The sequence below is a fragment of the Erpetoichthys calabaricus genome, chromosome 5 (assembly GCF_900747795.2).
Source record: "Erpetoichthys calabaricus chromosome 5, fErpCal1.3, whole genome shotgun sequence".
Classification (NCBI taxonomy): Eukaryota; Metazoa; Chordata; class Cladistia; order Polypteriformes; family Polypteridae; genus Erpetoichthys; species Erpetoichthys calabaricus.
In genome coordinates this window covers 104,107,825-104,127,400 of record NC_041398.2, presented here as the reverse complement: position 1 = coordinate 104,127,400, position 19,576 = coordinate 104,107,825, and the positions used below count along the sequence as shown (strand labels likewise).

At 37.0% G+C, this 19,576-nt stretch overlaps 1 protein-coding gene across 1 annotated transcript in view; it reads right to left on the bottom strand.

The window, feature by feature from the left end:
* The window catches only part of sorcs2 (sortilin-related VPS10 domain containing receptor 2), a 1,166,544-nt gene that overhangs the window by 756,266 nt on the left and 390,702 nt on the right, over positions 1–19,576 (bottom strand). Inside the window, exon 2 of the mRNA XM_028801884.2 lies at positions 18,722–18,789. Within this exon, the coding sequence (XP_028657717.1) occupies positions 18,722–18,789 (68 nt within the window). The remainder of the gene's footprint in view (positions 1–18,721; positions 18,790–19,576) is intronic.

The window sequence follows — 19,576 nt, the reverse complement described above, 5'->3', positions numbered from 1 at the left end:
GCACTGCAGTGCTGCACAACTTCCATACACAGTTTCCCTTGCACATCCTTGTTCTAAGTTGCTTTTTATGAAATCTAATGGTAAGAAAATGATCAAAATCAGTTAGTGATTAAAGATCATTAAATGAAAAAGAAATGAAAGACACTTAGTACACAGCCTTTGGCAAGGTTGGTCATCACTTTGCTATAATAATTTAATTCTTGTCATTTACAGGAAGAGTACAAATGACAAAATGAAAATGGAGTTAGATATGTTATATTTAAAGGTGCAGTGGGAAGTCCTGCTGCCTCATAACTGGCTTCAAATCTGAGTCTGTGTGGAGTTTATATATTCTATCCATATTCATGTGGGCTTTTCCTGGTATTCCTTTTCTCCATGTACATTATAAATACATGCATGGTAGGGTAGTTCACAACAATAAAAAACAACTATAACACTGTATCAGTGTGTGCATGAATATGCCTGCCATACACCTGATATTGATGTTCCAGCCTATAATCCCCTGATTAGATTATGTGAGTTTGCAAACGGATAGACTGGTGGACATTTATCATTAACATAACATCATTTTCAAACTCACTTATTCAAATTTACATATTTCAAACTTACATCTTGTCTGAAGAAGGGGACTGAGTTGCCTCCAAAGCCTGCATATTGTAATCTTTTTTAGTTAGCCAATAAAAGGTGTCATTTAGCTTGACATCTCACTACATTCATAATGGCTAACACGGTACAACACACTAGTACTACAAACTCATTTATTTTAATTCAAGGTTGCAGGGAGAACCTATCCTGGTAATACATAATATAAAGCAGGGACTGGACCTGGAAATTCCTGCATACGTCTCTGTCCTGAATTTTTTTGTGTGTGTGTTTCCCAATTATATTTACCTCAACCTGTACATACTCAGGTATGACAAGCACTCAGACTTGCCACTGCCACACCTTTCATGTGCAGTTTGTATTTCCTAAGCAAAACAGTACAAGCCACGTCCAACTAGATGAAAGTTAGTTAGTGTAACGTCATCGTCCTCATTGCATGAATAGGCTCCTGACCATTGCTCAATGCTTACTCATTCTTTTCTCTTAACTTTTATTTTAAGTGTGTTCTTCTCAGTTTCTTTAGTCTTTGTGACCCTTGCATTTGTTTTTGATTGTGTTTGCTTAATAATTTTTGTCATCTTTGATTTCTATTTATTTATTTTTACCAATTTGATGTTGATTTTTCTTTTCCTGTTTAGACCATGCTCCCTCATCCTCCAATTGTTAGATTTACATTTCTAAGTCCATCTTATAATAACACTAGCTACCCAATTCACCCAAGAAATGTCCTATGATAATGGGGCTTCAGTTATAGTGTTGTCAGTTAATCAGATGTATCAGAAGTACTATGTAATTAAGTGAGTACTGTTCTGTATACAGTATGTTTGTTTTTTGTTTGTTTGTTTTGTTTTGCCTTTTTTAAAGGGGCTAACATTATTAGTTTACTGGAGCTTGTTACTCTTAAACATGTTACATGCCCATGAGTAAAACATTCCTACCGTGGATATGTTCTTGCTTTTTGTAGTGACTTGGCTTTTGTTGATAGTCACTGCAAAACATAATTTTACAGGAAAATGTATACTTTTGAATTCAAGCAGGTAATTAGTAGTAATAATGAAAATTTTGGGTATAAATATTATTTCACCATGAGGCAGATCACTGTAAAAATGTGTAGCTTTGATTTGAATGTAACACATTGTTCTGTAATCTTGTACCATTACATAGCTTTGCAGGATTTACATCAAAAGCAACATAGACTGAATCGTGGTTTCCATTAATTTATTACATGCAGAGTTGACTTTTAGAGGCTGCATATTTACGTGTCCCATGGAATAAACTGAGCGTTTTAAGCAATGTAAAGAAAAGAACAGGGCAAAAGAAATAATATCATGGACTATGTACACTGTTGACCTCCTCTATGTTCTGTGTGTGAGAGACGATTTACTGAACTGCACAAGCGTTTAAACTGACCAAGGCATGTCATCATTCCTGGCTTGTGTTGTACATAGGGCTTGAAGAGGCCTGGTATGGTGTACCAAGGCTTTCCTGTTTCTGATTTGCAAAATGGAGTGTGGCAGCATGCTATCATCTGACCTCAAAGGGACATGGCAGTTGTCTGCAATATTGCACACATTTTACCACAAAGTGGGATACACCCCATCCTCATTTTTGAAGAATATATTTAAATAGTGATTTGAGTGCAATCAAAAATCCAATCCAGCTTGATTTTGTATTTTATATCACATCACAATGAGTAAGAAGAAGCCTACAGAATATGGAGTAGTCTGTGTGTGCTATTCCTAACTTTCCTTCATCTACTTCACTGGTCATCTACATGAGGCATTCATCTGCATGAACTGCAAGCTCCATTTCTCTGTGCGAATACTTTTCAGTGCTAAGCCGAAAAAAAGATGGGGTGCCTAAGAATATGTTGCTCAATACAGTATTATTACCAACAAATATCGACGAACAGAAAAACATGGGTCGACTAATTTTCTTTTTTATAATGTCACGAAATTTCAATGAAATCAGTTAAAGCTTTTTTGAGATTTTGGGGTATTTAGTTTTCTATTGTAAGGCGGAGTTTTATCCCTAAATACTGATATATCGAAATATCCTTTCTTAGTGGATACTGCTCTAGGTGTACAATCTTGCCAAATTTCAACATTTTAACTGAACTGTTTTTGTTGATAAGTGAATCTGTCAGTCAGGCAATCAGACAGTAAGTCAGTCAACTTTTCATGACAGACAGACAGACAGACAGACAGACAGACAGACAGACAGACAGACAGACAGACAGACAGACAGATAGATAGATAGATAGATAGATAGATAGATAGATAGATAGATAGATAGATAAGCACACCCATCCATCCATCCATCCATTTTCCAACCCGCTGAATCCGAACACAGGGTCACGGGGGTCTGCTGGAAACAATCCCAGCCAACACAGGGCACAAGGCAGGAACCAATCCTGGGCAGGGTGCCAACCCACCGCAGATAAGCACACCTCAGTCTTCTATATGGTTCATGCCTCTGTTCTCAGAGACCGAAAGGGCTGTTAATACCTGAAGAAAAGTGATTGTAATCAAAATGACATAGATAGATCATAAACAATGTGCAGAATAGATGCCTTTAAAATAGATTAAGTTGCTAGTCAGAGACCAAAAATAGAGAGCTTTATATATTTGTTGAGTTTTTAAAATGTTTTATTAATTTATATGAGTGACACATTAATTTACATATAATTTATGGATATTACACAAATGTATAGTTGATCATTTTTAACATATACAGTACCTACATAATATCAAGTTGGTGCTCTCCTTTGCTATACCAACAAACTGAATACACAGGCAAAAATGCTCAAAAAGACACTGAAAGTGCAGCTTTGAGATACTGTCATGTTAAGTCCAATGAGGTTCAAATATTGTTCCAAATTACAATATCTCAGAAAAGAATTCGCCCCCCTTGGAAATTTTCACATTTTGTTGATATAAAACATTGCATCACAGTTAATTAAATTTGTCTTTTTTGGCACTGATCAAATGAAAAAGACTTGTTACATTGATCACATAAATATTCACCCCTTTCAAGTCAGTTTAGTAGATGCACCTTGGATAGCTATTACAGCCTTTAGTCTGTGTACACAGGTCTTTCCCCATTCATCTTCGCAGGATTGCTCAAGCTCTGTCAGGTTGTGTGTGGATTGTGAATGAACAGCCTTTTTCAACTCCAGTCACAATCTGAATTGAGATCTGGGCTCTGACTCAGCCACTGTAGTACATTCATGTTGTTCCTGTGCAGTATTGGGTGTATGTTTGGGATTGTTGTCTTACTGGAAAATAAATCTTCTCCCAATGTGCAAGTTTCTTGCAGGCTCCATCAGATCTTGCTCCAGGATTTCCCTGTATTTTCCTGCATTCATCTTATCATTAAAACTCTCAAGCCTTTAAGCATCTATTGCAGAGAAACATTCCCAAAGTATGAGGCTGGCACCAAACATTGCATTTAGTCTGATGGCTAAAATGCTTAATTTTTGGTATCATCAAACCATTGAACCTTCTTCCATGTAATTTCGGACAAACTCTATCTAAAATGTCATGTGCATTTTTGCTGTTTGCCACTCACATAAAGCTGTGACTGGTTAAACACCCAACCAGCAGTTGTTGTCTGCACAGTCTCTCCAACCAGTCACATCTACTGTAGCACTTAATTCCTTCAGAGTTGTTACCGGTCTCTTGGTGGCTCCCTCATTTGTCTAATTCTTGCCAGATTACTCAGTTTTTGTGGATTGCCTGCTCCATGCAGATATACAGCTGTCCCATACTCTTTCCATTTCTTAATGACTAATTTAACTAATTTAAATATTTTAACCTTAAGGATGATGCTGCAATTGTGACCCACTGGGCTGGCCACTTTGAGCAACTGTTTAGAGCTGATCCTCCAGCTAGGATGTTTGACATCTCTGGGTCCACAGTTCTTGAGGCTGATCCTCCAATTAGCTGTGAACCACATAGTCTCACTGAGATTGCATAGGTGGTGAACAAGCTGAGGGTAGGGAAAGCTACAGGGATCTTGTTATCCAGGGTGAACTTCTTCAGGCTGGTGGTAAGACTGGCAATCTTTGTTTCAATTTGAGAGACTCACCTCATCATAACTGACTGGAAAAAATGACTTGTAATCCCTATCTGGAAAGGGAAGGGCGATCGCCTGGATTGCAGAAGCTATAAGGGGATAACAGTGATCTAGGTGCCAGGTAAGGTCCTTGCAAGGGTCATCCTCAATGGGATCTGTGATCACTTGCTCACCTACCAGAGAAGTTATCCTGGCACTGAAGGTTTTCATGAAGTGCAAATGCAAATATTGGCAGAGTTTCTTTATAGCTTTTGTCAATTTTCAAAAAGCATTCGACACAGTTGATCAAGCTTCCCTGTGGGCATTCCTAAGATTTTGTGGGATCTCCAAGAAGTTGCTGGATATCATGGCCGGCATGTACACTAGTACTACGAGTGCTGTACAGAATGGAGAAAGAACCTCTGTGTTTTTCCCAGTTGATTCTGGGATCCATCAGGGGTGTCTTCTTGTTCCTACTCTGTTCAATGCTTGCATGGGCTGGATGTTGAGCAGGGTCATGGGGTGGCTGTGGGGCATCTACTGGTGAAGAAAGATTCACTGATCTTGACTTTGCTGATGATGCTGTGATCTTCGTGGAGTCAATGGAGGCTTCTTTTCTATGGAGTGTTTCTGCCTTAATAATGTTTTTCAACAAATGTTGTCACGTCTCCTATTCTTCAACTGTGCCTGTCTTACGTGAAAGATATATAGGCACCAAAATTACATTCCTGTCAATTATTTTCACTTAGCTCTGTTTCTATAACTCCACTGATATCACTGTTCTAAGATAATACAGTTCCTTTTAAGAGTAACTAGTAAAGGGTGTTTTCTAAATAAAAAGATTTCCAGAACCTGTGAAAATTAAAATTCTTTTGTTCATGTTATGCCATCATGCAGTTACTGTGATTGGAGATTAAATTATGAAGGTAGAGTTTTTTCCCTTCGAGGTGCAAAATAATTGATTTGGTTTTGGCCTTGAATTTATTTTTCAGGTTTTCAGAATTGGTTTTGTGAAGCATATGTACTTATGTTGTTTTTGTGTGTTATAGACAGTATGAGCATGTTTTTTCTGCACTACTTTGAAAGACTTGTGCATAAATACCTTTTGCTGAATTTTTGTTTACATTTAATACAAGTCAGTACATTTCTCATTACTTCACTGATAGACTTCATTCTTCACTAAGTGTAAAAAGCTGGTCAAGGTCAGTCACAACAATTTACCCCCAGGCCGCTAGATGGGGCCCTCCTTGCAGCATGGAGGTGCCCCGAATGCTAGAAGGGAATTATTGACAATGAAGTTTTTATGCACAGCCCTGCTGGCTGCCATGGGGACCGCCAGGAGTCGCTGCAGGGAGACACAAGGGCTATATCTATTTTCCCTACAGCCCGGAAGTACGTCCCAGTCACATGAGCAGAAGGAATGACGTGCTTCCGGGATGAAAAAGAAGAGTTTTTGATCTGACCCGGAAGTGCTAAGAAGTCACATGGACTGAGGGTTCAGAAGCACTTCCGGGTCATGGACTATAAAGGATTGTGTGAAATCCCAGACAGACGAGCTGAGCTGGGAGGAAGGGTGGCAACACGTCTGGGAGTGTGGAGGATTGTTTATTATAGTGATTTATTATTGTTTATGAGTATTGTGGAGAGGAGTGTGCTTTGTGCACATATTTGTCCAAATAAATATTATTATTGGACTTTTACCTGGTGTCTGGCATGGTGTCCAAGGATTCAAGGAAGCGAGAGTGCCCCCTATCTGTCACAACAGATATAACAATTGTTGTTCAAATATGCTTTCAGTAAAAGCATGCCACAATATGCAGTACAAAGTAGAAACATGTACATTATTCACCTGTGCATTTAAATGTTTTGGATGTTAGTTTCTGGTAAGGGGGAAGAGCATTTCCCAATCTAATGTATGAAATATGTAAAGCCAGGTCTTCAGATACTAATAGAAGAAGGAACTAAAAGAAGCCACCAGGTGGATGACAATAAAGATCACTGGAAAAGATCTAAGGATCCTGGAAAAACCACAAAATAGTTCTAAGTCATCTGCTAAGATAATATGAAGGTTATGAGGTTGTCTCACAATCAGAGTGATGCAGAGAGTCAAGTTATTAAAACATAGAGACACATGCTGCATGTATGCATAGACTGGTGCTTGTCCAGAGTCACTACAGTATATACCTTCATCTTTCCTCCATAGCAGGGGAGGAAAATGCAGCTTGTCCAAATGTAGTTTGTGCACGTTTGTTACTGACTTCTGTGTGCTTTGTGAAATGCTGAATAGATGCCATCAGACATTTCCTTCGATGATAAGGTGAAGCTCTCAGGAATCAGCTGTCTCTATCAATTCTGATTATGGTGCATCTTCCTTTCCCAGGATCTGGAAACAGCAATTTCATTTTATGACATTCAACACCAGCCTGGACACGAAGGCATGTTTTTAAAAGATGTTCCTGTCAGATCAAACCAACTGGAGGCAGGTGCCTTAATTTCTATCTCCAAGACTAGGCCATCCAGATCAGTATGGCATATAATCCTGAGACCCACATACATTTCAGCCACTAAAGTGTCAAAACTAAAATGCAAAACAAGGCAAACACAAACAAAAAACATGGTGCCATCTTTTTCACAAATTTTCATATGGTACCATTGTTTTTTTCTGCCAAGCGCCATTTTGTCATGTCTTGAAATAGCATTAACTAGGGTCAAGCAGTATGACAAAAATCCTGAAATTCTCAATACCACAAACAAAACCAGAAGCCTAAAAGTATACTGTAATGATTCATAAGTATGCCATACATAAAATTCAAGTCTACAAATATCTGTGGGGCCACAGAAATAGTACACCCTTTTCGAATGCACACATAGATTTCATCTACAAGTCCAACAAAAAATTTATCTACTAAAATTAAAGTTATCTGAAGTGAGCAGTCAAACCCTACTTCTTTGAGTTATCAGCAAAACAAAGCATTGATGCAGTGTGAAATTACAGTTTGGCCTAATTCTATATAGTTGATCTGAAGATAAAATAGCTCAATCACCAAAATGTCTACTCTGACAAACCATCAGAGAAGGTCCTCAAAATCTCTCATCACAGGGCTCTTCTGATAACTTTTGTGACTAACTCTTAATGGAAAGGTCAAAATCTTAGGAACTCTCCCAAACACAAAAGCAAAAACTGATTTGTTAATTTAATTTAGTAATGAATAATTAATGTAAACAAGACAACAACAACAAAATAACAATATTCAAACAGAGGAACAGCAAATTATGCATGAGACAAAATTAATAATCAAACAGAGAGAAAAATAATGGATGATAACAAAAGGACCAAAGAAATACAATGCCATTTATGTTATCCTAGTTCTTTGCTAGTTTAATTTATTCCTCTATGTGTCCTGCAGATTATACTGTATTATGGACTTTGATGGTAGAGGTGATTTATTTAGTTTCCTCGAAGCACCTGGGGACTTATGTATAAACAGTGCATACGCACAAAAAAGTTGTGTATGCCCATATCTACGTTCACATTGCAATGTATAAAAACTAAACTTGGTGTAAAGCCATGAACATTCTCACACCAGCTCAATCCATTGCGTACGCAAGTTTTTGTCATGGTTTTGCAAACTGGCGGCACCCAGCATCAAAGCAGTGCTACCGTTCCTGTGTGGTTTCCCTTTATTTTTTAGATTCACATCCCTGACACGGCTTTTTCAAATACACTGAAATTAACCACATATCATTTATAAATTTAAGGCATCTGATTGCAATCAACCTGTAACAATATAATGCTCCATGGAATGGCCAAACTATTCCAAATACCATAGCTGCTTTAGTGTTGTTACTCTCAGTATACCACTCAGAGTATTTTAACCCACTATATCTGCATGTGGAATCAGAGCTCTACAGCAGCTGATTGGAAAGAGGATTATCGGGATACAGCATCTAGCACACGCTGCTTCAGCCATGTGCACAGTCTATATCAACTTCCTCCATACAGCAAACGCTTCAGTGCCTTTCCTTTAAGGACCTCTCTGTTCAGAAACAGTTTAATCTAAAGAGCTCTAAACGCACTCAATCAGTCCGTCAAGTGCCCCTTGTAGAACTGTTTGTACTTATAAGTACAATCACCTCACTGTAAACTTGCACTACAGCTGGAATTTTGCACAACCTGAGCCACTTTATGAACCTTTTGCACTATCTGCACTATATGTACATGTATATTATACTTATGCTTCAATATTGTATATGTTTCATTGTTTTTTTTATCGTATTATTATTATTGTTATCAGCAGTAGTAGTGTTATTTTATCATTTTATAGGAAAATATGTTTATGGAGGATTTGCCTATTGAATCTCATTGTACCATAAAATAACAATAAAAGATTTCAATTCAATTCAATAGAAGAGAGCACAGATTTGCAGATGATGACGACTGGCTTCTAAGTCGATTTAGATTTTCAAGCATTATCTTCTTGGAGCTCTTGATATCATTTTTAAGATGATATGCAGTAAAGTATGTGTATTACATTATACAGATACATTTTTAACTTCATTTAAATAATATATACTGTAAATAATTAAACATGTGGGCACATGTGGCGCACTAGTAACGATGAGCTGGCCCCCCATTCAATGATTGTTCCTGCCTCACATTGTATTTTTGTTGGGACTGGCGCGACCCTGGAAGGATAGATGGATGGAATAATTAAATATGTACTACAAAGATATTTCAATGTTCCTTAAAAGTTTTGAAGAATCAACATTCTAAGCTTACAGATGGCTTGACATTTATTACAAAGCTGATTGTGTGGCAATTGGTTACTTGGAGAAAGAAAAGGAAGGGCAGGAATTGGGGGTTAGAACCTTTGAAAGAGACAGTACTGCTGCAATAAATTATTTCATTGAGGGTTGCACATAGCACAGCAAGCATCTTGCGGGAGGCAAGAACAATCTTTGGACGGGGCGCCAGCTCGTCGCTACCACTGTGCCACCGTGCCCCTATGTTTAATACATGCTTTAATTCATTTCATCATGAAAATGATATCAAGTGTATATCTTTGTATTTAAATTGTTCAGAGACCTATAATATCATGAATGTAATGTATTCTGTGTCCTTTTGGCGTAAGAGAAAGCCCGTTTAAGAAGCACATGGTGATTCACACACGTAGAGCACATAGAAGACATAGAAGAACACATAGAATACAAAGTTTCTCAACTCCAACATGCTACTTTAATTATGATGAGATTTGAAAAACTAGTAAGTTAAACAATTTTAAGATGAAGTTTATGACGTTCTACTTTAATGACAAAAAACTATGTGATTAAAGTGGGAATTTCGAAATTAAAGTTGACATTTTAACCTTTTTTTTCCACTGTGTCCCTGTTTTTTTTTTCCTTTTCTCTGTACCCTAATAAGATTCCATATGACACGCAGTGAATTACGACTCGCCTTTTCATGGTGACTTTGATATCTGACCACTTCTTTTTTATTTCGGGCACTGTGCGACTTTCTGAACTTGAACTTTCGAGTTTCTTCGCCACTCTGTCACTTGATCAACTTCCTTTTGTTGCTTATACCACTGCTTAAACCAACAAACAGTACATTTTTTCCTTGCCTCCACTTGACATTTGCTGAAATTCTTCTTTTTTCCCCGTGCTTTTGCCATTGTATTTTCACAGAACGCTGAACTTAAAAGGGGCTATTTATAATGATTTGCATATTCAAAGAGGTGTACTTCTGGGGGAAGTTGGGGTGTGGTGACAGGTGTGTACATGTGTGTTACTTTTCACACTGACTTGGATTTATGTAGCGGAAGAATGTGGAAGTTGGCATATGCGCAGATTTATTCATCTGGAATGTTTAGTGCATATGCACATTTCTGGTTTTGTCTGTACGCCGTGTTTTAGTGTGAATTCTACACGCAGCATTATATATGAGGCCCCTTCTGAGTATATAATGTTCTTTAAGCTACTACATCTTTGCAGTTTCATTCATTTTTAAAGTTTCTTATCTGTCTTCTTTATTCCCTTTTGCTTTTTGTGAATTCTTTTGTGGTCTTTTGACCTTCAGGTTTGGCTTTTTTAGTTATTCTTCTTTTGGCATTGTAATTATGTTATTGATTTTTGGATTTGAAATTTTTTATTTTATTCTCTAGGCTTTCTATTTTTGTTTTTTTAAATTTAGTTCTTTTTTTCCCTTCTTTTAGTTTTGAATATTGTTTAGAATGAACATTAGAATACTCTAGATGAGAACAGGCCATTCAGCCCAACAAAGCTCGCCAGTCCTATCCACTTATTTCTTCCAAAAAAACATCAAGTCGAGTTTTGAAAGTCCCTAACGTCTTACTGTCTACCACACTACTTGGTAGCTTATTCCAAGTGTCTACCATTCTTTGTGCAAAGAAAAACTTCCTAATTTTTGTGCGAAATTTACCCTTAACAAGTTTCCAACTGTGTCCCTATGTTCTCGATGAACTCATTTTAAAATAACAGTCTCGATCCACTGTACTGATTCCCTTCATAATTTTAAACACTTCAATCATGTCACCTCTTAATCTTCTTTTGCTTAAACTGTTGTGATATGTGGCTGGCCTTTCATCCTGGCCAACACCCCAGGCCGCCAGGTGGAGCCCTTCCTGCGGCATGGAGGTGCCCCGAATGTCAGCAGGGAATACTGGACAATGTAGTTTTTATTCCCAGCCCTGTTGGATACCTTGGGGCCCGCTAGAGGATGCTGCAGGGAGGCACAGAGACTATTTGCCTTACGCCCAGGAAGTACGTCAGAGTCACATAGACAAAGGGAACGATGTGCTTCCTGGGTGAAGAAAAGAAGGATTTTTATCTGACCCAGAAGTGTTCCAGGTCACATGGACAGTGAGGGTGAAATGCTTCCGGGTCAAGGACTATAAAAAGGACAGTGAAACACCAGAGCGTTGAGCTGAGCTGGGTGGAAGGGTGGCAACGCGTCTGGGAGTAGAGGATTGTGATTGATTATTGATTATAGTTATTGTTTATGAATATTGTGGAGTGTAGGTGCTTTGTGCACTTTATTATTGTCCAAATAAATAATTATTGGACTTTTACCTAGTGCCTGAGGAGTGGTCAGAGGGTTCTAAAGGGGTCGAGAGGACCTCAAACTGTCACACTGTATAGGCTCAACTCTTTTAATCTTTCCTCATAATTAAACCCCTGTAGCCCTGGAATCAGCCTAATTGCTCTTCTCTGGACCTTTTCTAGTGCTGCTTTGTCCTTTTTGTAGCCTGAAGACCTAAACTGCACACAGTACTCAAGATGAGGTCTCACCAGTGCATTATAAAGGTTGAGCATAACCTCCTTGGATTTGTACTCCACACATCATGTTATATAACCTAACATTGTTAGCCTTCTTAATGGCTTCTGAACACTGTCGGGAAGTCAATAGCTTAGAGTCCACTATGACTCCTAAATCCTTCTCATAAGGTGTACTCTTGTTTTTCCAACTGCCCATTGTGTATTCAAACCTAACATTTTTACTTCCTATGTGTAATACTTTACATTTACTGACATTAAATTTCATCTGCCACAAATCTGCCCAAGCCTGTATGCTATCCAAGTCCTTCTGTAATGATATAACGGATTCCAGACTATCTGCTAATCCACCTATATTGGTATCATCTGCAAACAACTTATATTCCTATCTAAATCATTTATATATATTAAAAATAGCAGCGGCCCTAGCACTGACCCCTGTGGAACACCACTCTTAACATCGGCCAGTTCTGAAGAGGTTCCTCACACCATCACCCGCTGCTTCCTGTGTCTGAGATAATTCTGCACCCATCTAAAAACATCACCCTGAACTCCCACTTCTTTTAATTTGATGCCCAACCTCTCATGTGGGTCACTTTATCAGATGCTGTCTGAAAGTCAAGATAAATAATATCATATGCTTCACTTTCATCGTTTCCTTTTGTGCCTCCTCAAAGAATTCCATCATGTTAGTAAAACATGACCTTCCCCTTCTGAACCTATGCTGACTGTTCAGAATAACTCCTGTCCTTGCTAGGTGTTGCTCAATCTTATCCTTAATAATTCCTTCCATTCATTTTCCTGTGATGCATGTTAAGCTTACTGGCCTATAGTTGCTTGGATCTGCCCTGTCACCATTGTTATATAATGGGATGATATTTGCCATTTTCCAGTCATCGGAATCTCTCCAGTGCGCAATAACTTCCTAAAATATGTGTCAAGGGTTTATATATGTACTCACTAGCCTCCTTAAGAACTTGAGGATAAGTATTATCTGGTCCTGGTGATTTGTTTGATTTCATCTTATTTAATCTGAGCAGCACTTCTCCCTCTACAATTTCCAAATCCCTCAGTACCTCCTTAGTAGTCATGTTTACCTCTGGGAGGTTATCTACTTGCTCACTTGTGAACACCTCAGAAAAATGTAAGTTTACGGCATCCGCTATTTCATTGTCTGTATCTTTTAATTTCCCTTTACTATTTCTGATGCATTTCACTTCCTCCTTGACTATTCTTTAACTACTAAAATACTGAAAGCATCTCTTAGGGTCGTCTTACACCTTATCTGCTATATTCCTCTCCAACTGTCTTTTAGCCTCCCTGATATCCTTAATGGTTGCCCTCATGTTCTCATACGCTCTACAATTCACTTTGCAGTCATTAGTCTTATATACCTTATAAATCTGTTTTTTCCTTTGCAACTTCTTTTTAAAATTTTTATTAATCCACCGTGGAGATTTTTTAAATTTACTATTAATTCCAAATTTAGGAATGTATCTGTCCTGCATTACATGTAAAACATTTTTAAACCTGTTCCACTGCTCCTCGACTGTCTCCACACTTAAAAGCTTATCCCAGTGTATCCTACTTAGACATTGGTAGAGCTAATTTTGAGCAGATGCGACAAAGTTCAACTTAACAATTTTAGTCTTTGCATCTGCACTCTTACAAAATACTGAGAATTGTATTACATTATGGTCACTTGACCCTAGTGGTTCAATCACCTCTACACCCTCAATTCTATCCTGATTATTACAAAATACTAAATCCAGACAGGCTTCACTCCACGTTGGTGCTTTAACATGCTGTGTTAAAAATCAGTCACTGATTACTTCTAAAAACTCCTGCTCTTGTGCCCCTGCATCTGCAAGGTTATCCCAGTTAATATTTGGATAATTAAAGTCCCCCATGACTATAATATCTCCCTGTAAACTTTCCTTTTTTATATTACTAAAAAGATGTGTGTTGAAATTACTGCCTGTGTTTCAATCCCCCTAATGGTTGAGTCCCCAACTATTACTACCTCTCTCTTTTTGGGAACTGATTTTGAGGTGGCCCGTTGGGGCTCCTCATCCCTGCCTACCACCTCAGAATTATCAGACACTGTCTAGCTCTGCAAGGACATGATAACGGTTTGACACTTCTAATTCTGGGGTTGATGCCCCCGGACAGTGTGCACCCTTTACCTTATGCCTTGTGACCGTGACCCACCTATTTCTACCCGTCTGGTCTAGAATCTCCTCCTGCGCCACCTTGGGGGTGCACACTATCTCTCTAAAGGACACCTGGGCCAAGTCCGCCAATTCTCTATTACAATGCAGGTCAGCCAACTCCTCCACCAGTTCAGCGACCCTGAGCTTGAGGTGCTGGATCAGCTCGCATCTCTTGCAGATGTAGCCCTCATTGACAACTGGCTCTTCCAAACCATCATCTAAAAAGTCCAACATCCAACAGGACTTGCATTGCAATGTTACACTCTTTGTTTCTTGATTTTGAAATTTGTATTTTTGAATTTGAAACTTTTTGAATTCTTCTTTCTTTTTTATTTCTAAGTTTGTTTAACTCTTTATTTAATATCCATCCATCCATTGTCCAACCCGCTGAATCCGAACACAGGGTCACGGGGGTCTGCTGGAGCCAATCCCCGCCAACACAGGGCACAAGGCAGGATTATTTAATATAATTAGGACATTAAATAACTAAAATGCATTGTTAGAATGGCCAGGAGTTTCAGCAATTTTCTGCCCCACCTTGTGCAACTCACAACAAATAAAAAACAGGATTTTTTCACTCAAAACAATACAAAAAGTTCCCTAAAGCTACGGCAGACAATATTAGAATAATGGAAGCCAAAAGCACAGCAAATAAACATTAACTATTGCCACAGCAAATAGCTGTGGTGAACAGGAATTATTTATATTCTTCTCGGATGTCTGCAGTTCAAATGATCGCAAAACCTGAGAGCATTGATTGTATCCCTGGCCCTGCACCTACACTTGCACTATAGGCTATAAACTAACTATAAAATTATTATTTAAAAAAGTAGAAGAGTTGGAACAAACAACCAGAAAAAAGTTGTGGTAGGAATGAGGAACAGCTGAAATTCTGACCATAACTTCCCTCAACACTGAATGTATTACTCAAGGTAGCGATTATTAAGTATATATCTGTATTTTTTTACACTTTATATTTTATTGTTGTTTTTGAGTTTCTGTTTTTCATATTTTGTTTATTTTCCATTATGGTTGTATTTGTGTACTGTGTCTTCTAATGTGATTCTACTCCTTGCACATTGTGGGTGAAACCCATGGGGGTGGGGCCAACCAGCTGTCACTGCTGCTGGGTCTTCCCTCTGACTTTATCTAGAAGCTTCAGCAAGAAACCCAGCCATATTCAGGTACATTTTTAGTTTTTTTGAATTTTCAAAGTCAACTTACATTTTAGGACCTGCTAAGCTAGAAACAAGTGGGCAGCTGATAAGGCCAATTTGGCCTGAAGTAAGCCTCTTCTGATCTGGTCAGGGAAGGCATACTGGCCTGCTTTATGGTCAATTTTGAGGCCTCAAACATCTTTTTTCTATGTTTATGTCTTCAGTTCACTACAGCTATATAAATGATACAGTGCAAATGTAACCATTTAAAGTGTAACTTTTATCCAAATTGAATTTAATTGCTCAATGAACAGAGTTGTTAAAGACAGGGTAATTTCTAACTGTTACCTCTTCAACTACTACAAACAATAAAAACAGACTAAAATCAGAGTGGAAATTAATTGACACTACTCTAATTAGTGATTGGTTAGTCTGCAATAGTGTAATTGCGTGATTACTTTTTGTGCAGTTTGCACACTAGTGTCTTCTTAATTGTTTTTGCATACTTTAGCATATTAAAGAAAACACATTTCTACAATTGTGCATGCAATAAACTATAATTTAGTCTTAAGCTTCCCTGAAGTTTATGAAAACTAGATAGCAATGTGGTTGATGTGACTAAATATTAGTGCTTTTTCTTCCTAGAATAATTGTAGATATCAGAATTAAGTACAATTAGTTGAAAATGAGCAGACAGAAAAAAAAAACCTCCAAATGCAAAACCTAAATATAACAAATCTAATAATTCACTGTATATTCCAGAGTTAGTGAGATTTCTATATATAGCCTATAATTTAATGTACTCAGTACAGCTCAGTTTACTTTCAATATTAATTTCTTTACTAAATCAAAACCAACAAAATTCCTGAGACTGCCTGAGACAGCAACAAATTTAAATCTTTGTTTTTTGTTTTTCTTTTTTTTTTAATGCATTGCAGGTGTAATTCTTGCATTCCTCACTTGAACTTCTATTGCCTGTTTGGAACTGACTTTATTAATTTAATACAATCACTCTTAAAATAGCCTGTAGAGCCAGAATAAGGCACTAGTGCAGTGGTTTTCAAACTGTGGGGCACACTCCCCTAGAAGGGGGCACGAATGTTGCCGTATGTGGCGTAATTTTGCTATTCGTAGGGAAATTTTAAACTTGTAGCAGTGTATCGGCAGCAAAAAATATAGGAATAAATTTTATTAGGGTTTCAAAAAAACGTTAGGGGGGCGCGATTAAAACTGTTATGAAAACTCGGGTAGCAAATACTTAAAGGCTGAGAAATGCTGCACTAATGTAAATGATCATGTTTTCAACATTCATCTCCAGCCAGACAAGAATATACAAACTGCACTCAACTTTTCTTGATTACTTTGCTATATATCTCATCTGCTTTTAAATAACTTTCTTTTATACTTTGTGGACAGGGAGGAGTAAAGACCCTGTGATATACATTCAGCAATGTACAGTATATATGTGTTTCTATAAGGTAAACCATTAGATGACCAATGGAGCTGGGCATTGGCACTGATGTCCCAATTCGATTTGATTCGATTCTGGTTCACAATGCCCCGATTCAATTCAATATTGACTTTATCTTGACTGAAATAGCGTACTCTAATATATTTGAAGTGGTGGTTATTACAAAATAATCAAATATTGCTTCTTAAATAATAAATGTTACTCAATAACCTATTCATGTATTACAAAACTCCATGTAGACACCCTTCAACTAAACTGTTAGCTAAATTTACTCCCCTATTGGACATTTAAAATAATCTTGACTTAGTCAAAATTAAAGATATAGTGGGAAGATTTGTGTCTTTCTATAATTCTACAAGTTACACATATCTTCAGCATATCTGATAGCAGGCCCGTTAATCAGTCTTGAAGATGTATCCTGACAGTCCAAAGACAAAAAGGAAGACTTTTAAAATGAGGATCTAGAGGTAATACTTGACAGCTGCACTGAATGAATGGTAAAGTGTAACGAAATGTTCCAGGAGTTTGTTAAATGCAGTGCTTAGCACACCTGTATGATATTTCACTGCAAATCACACATATAGCTCCACTTATGCTAGATACTACAGGAGAGTTTAAGTGATCAGGTTCAGTTTGCATTCATAACCACCTATGTTTTGATACTGTGATATCTCTTGCGATTCATATATTCATGCTCGTTAACACTTGTGACAATTATCTTTATGTTTGTGCCGTCAATTAATCCAACATGAATGCAGCTTGCTTTAACACCACATCACATAGCAGTGGTGAGGAAATGTACAAACCTATGTATTACCTCACACTTTGTAAGAGAGTTTAAAGTTTGAAGCAAAATGTAAGAAGTGGTTTGTTGTGACATTCCCAAATCATTGCTAATGCAAAGCTGAATTTTTTTCCGTGGCCAAAAAACATAACATTAAGTTTTCCATTCCATCTTTGTCGAATTAATGTCTCTTTATGAATTCATTGTTGTCCAGCGTTTCCAAAACATTATGTTTTTCCTGAAATATATGTGCTGATCTCTGACTCAAACCTGTCTTCTGGCAGCTCGTGGTGAGTTAGAACAACTCACAAGCTCTTCTCCTGGTGAATTTAGGAGTAGTTTCGTAATTTAAGAAGTTTATAAAATGGCATTACTACTTCTCCTAAGCATAGGATGAAATTTGTGTCATTCTGAGATTTTTGATGTAGTTACAACAGTTTTTCCTACTCTGATAGCCTTTGAAAAATTTAGGCCTAGGAGTGTTTTATTGGACTTTAAGGCAGAAAAAGTCTATTCACTATACATGTTAGACAAGGGATGAAGATCTGTAAATTAAGACCTTACAGCCTACAGGTTAAGAGCACTCCTCCTTTGTTACATTTTCTCTTTTTCACCTTTTCTAATATATTGAGAGAGAGAGAATATAGTTTATATTCTAATACTGTACGATGCATATATTAATTTTCAAAAATATCCCACAATGATGCACTCACATTAAAAGAAAAAGAATTAAAAAATAAAGAAATACCTGATCAATTAATTTGATCTTAACTTTGACTGTGCTATGCTGAGCATTCTCTTGTTATGGATAATTGATCAATTTACTGTGTTTTTTTTTTCTGGTTTACAGAGGTGCTCATTATAGTTTACGGTGCTCAGAAGTGCCAAATATTGGATTTCAACTGCAATATTTTTTTAATATGCCACCATATCATGGGCAAATTCAAGGTTTTCATTAATAGTAAAATATTCCTTTGTCATAGTGTATGGTAATATTCACACAACAAGTACATGATCACAGAAACTCACTACTCTGATTTCAGCTAATTGAGGAAATATTTGATACAATCTTATAAACAGTGCCTGAAAAGAAATCATCTTCCATATGCTGCCACTTTCAAGTTTATGAAAAAATAATTCTTACCGCCAAAGAGAACTTTCCAAAACCTTCCCCGTATCCGTATGGTAGTATTTAGTCAGGATAAGAATGACCTAAAAAAGAAAAAAATTTATATATTAATATAGTGAGTTTTAGAAAGTTAAGAAAATCACCTTATTGTAGAAAATCTAAATATATCAAGACTTACATATATACATATTTACCTTACAAGAAATATGAAAGCAGCATTTTTATACAGGTTGCTCATTTTCTTTCTGTATTTTCTGTCATGTAGTTTCAAATAATCCAGATGTTTTGTTTTCATCTCCTTCATTGTTAAGTGAACATCCTAATGTTTAGTTAACAGCAAATCTAAGTTTTTTTTATATGCAACCAAAGTCAAGTCAAAGTCAAAGTGAACTTTATTGTCATCTCAACCATATACAAGTATACAGATAGACGAAATTGCAAACCTCAGGGTCCACAGTGTAACAACATGACATGCAATAAATAAATTAAAAACAGATTTAAAATTTTAAAATTAAAAGTTAAAACACAAACAAGACAAGACATTGTGCAAAGATAGGACAAAGAAGTAGCAGCAATATTGATGTGTAAGATATGTAAAATAATAGATATAGATAATACAGAAATTTTCAGTGTATGCTAATAGTTGTTTAAGACATGAGTAAACAATGACAGGTCAGAATGTTTCACAGCAGAAGGATAACAAGAGTGTCAAAATGCTTAAAGGTCAGTATGAGATTTTCAGTTCTTTTCTACACGCACACTCAATTTTTAACCAATGATATTGATTACTTTTTACCTTGATATGTGCAATATGATAATAAATGTTGTTAAGATTATCTTCTTTATTGTCACAGTTTAGCTTTTTAAAAT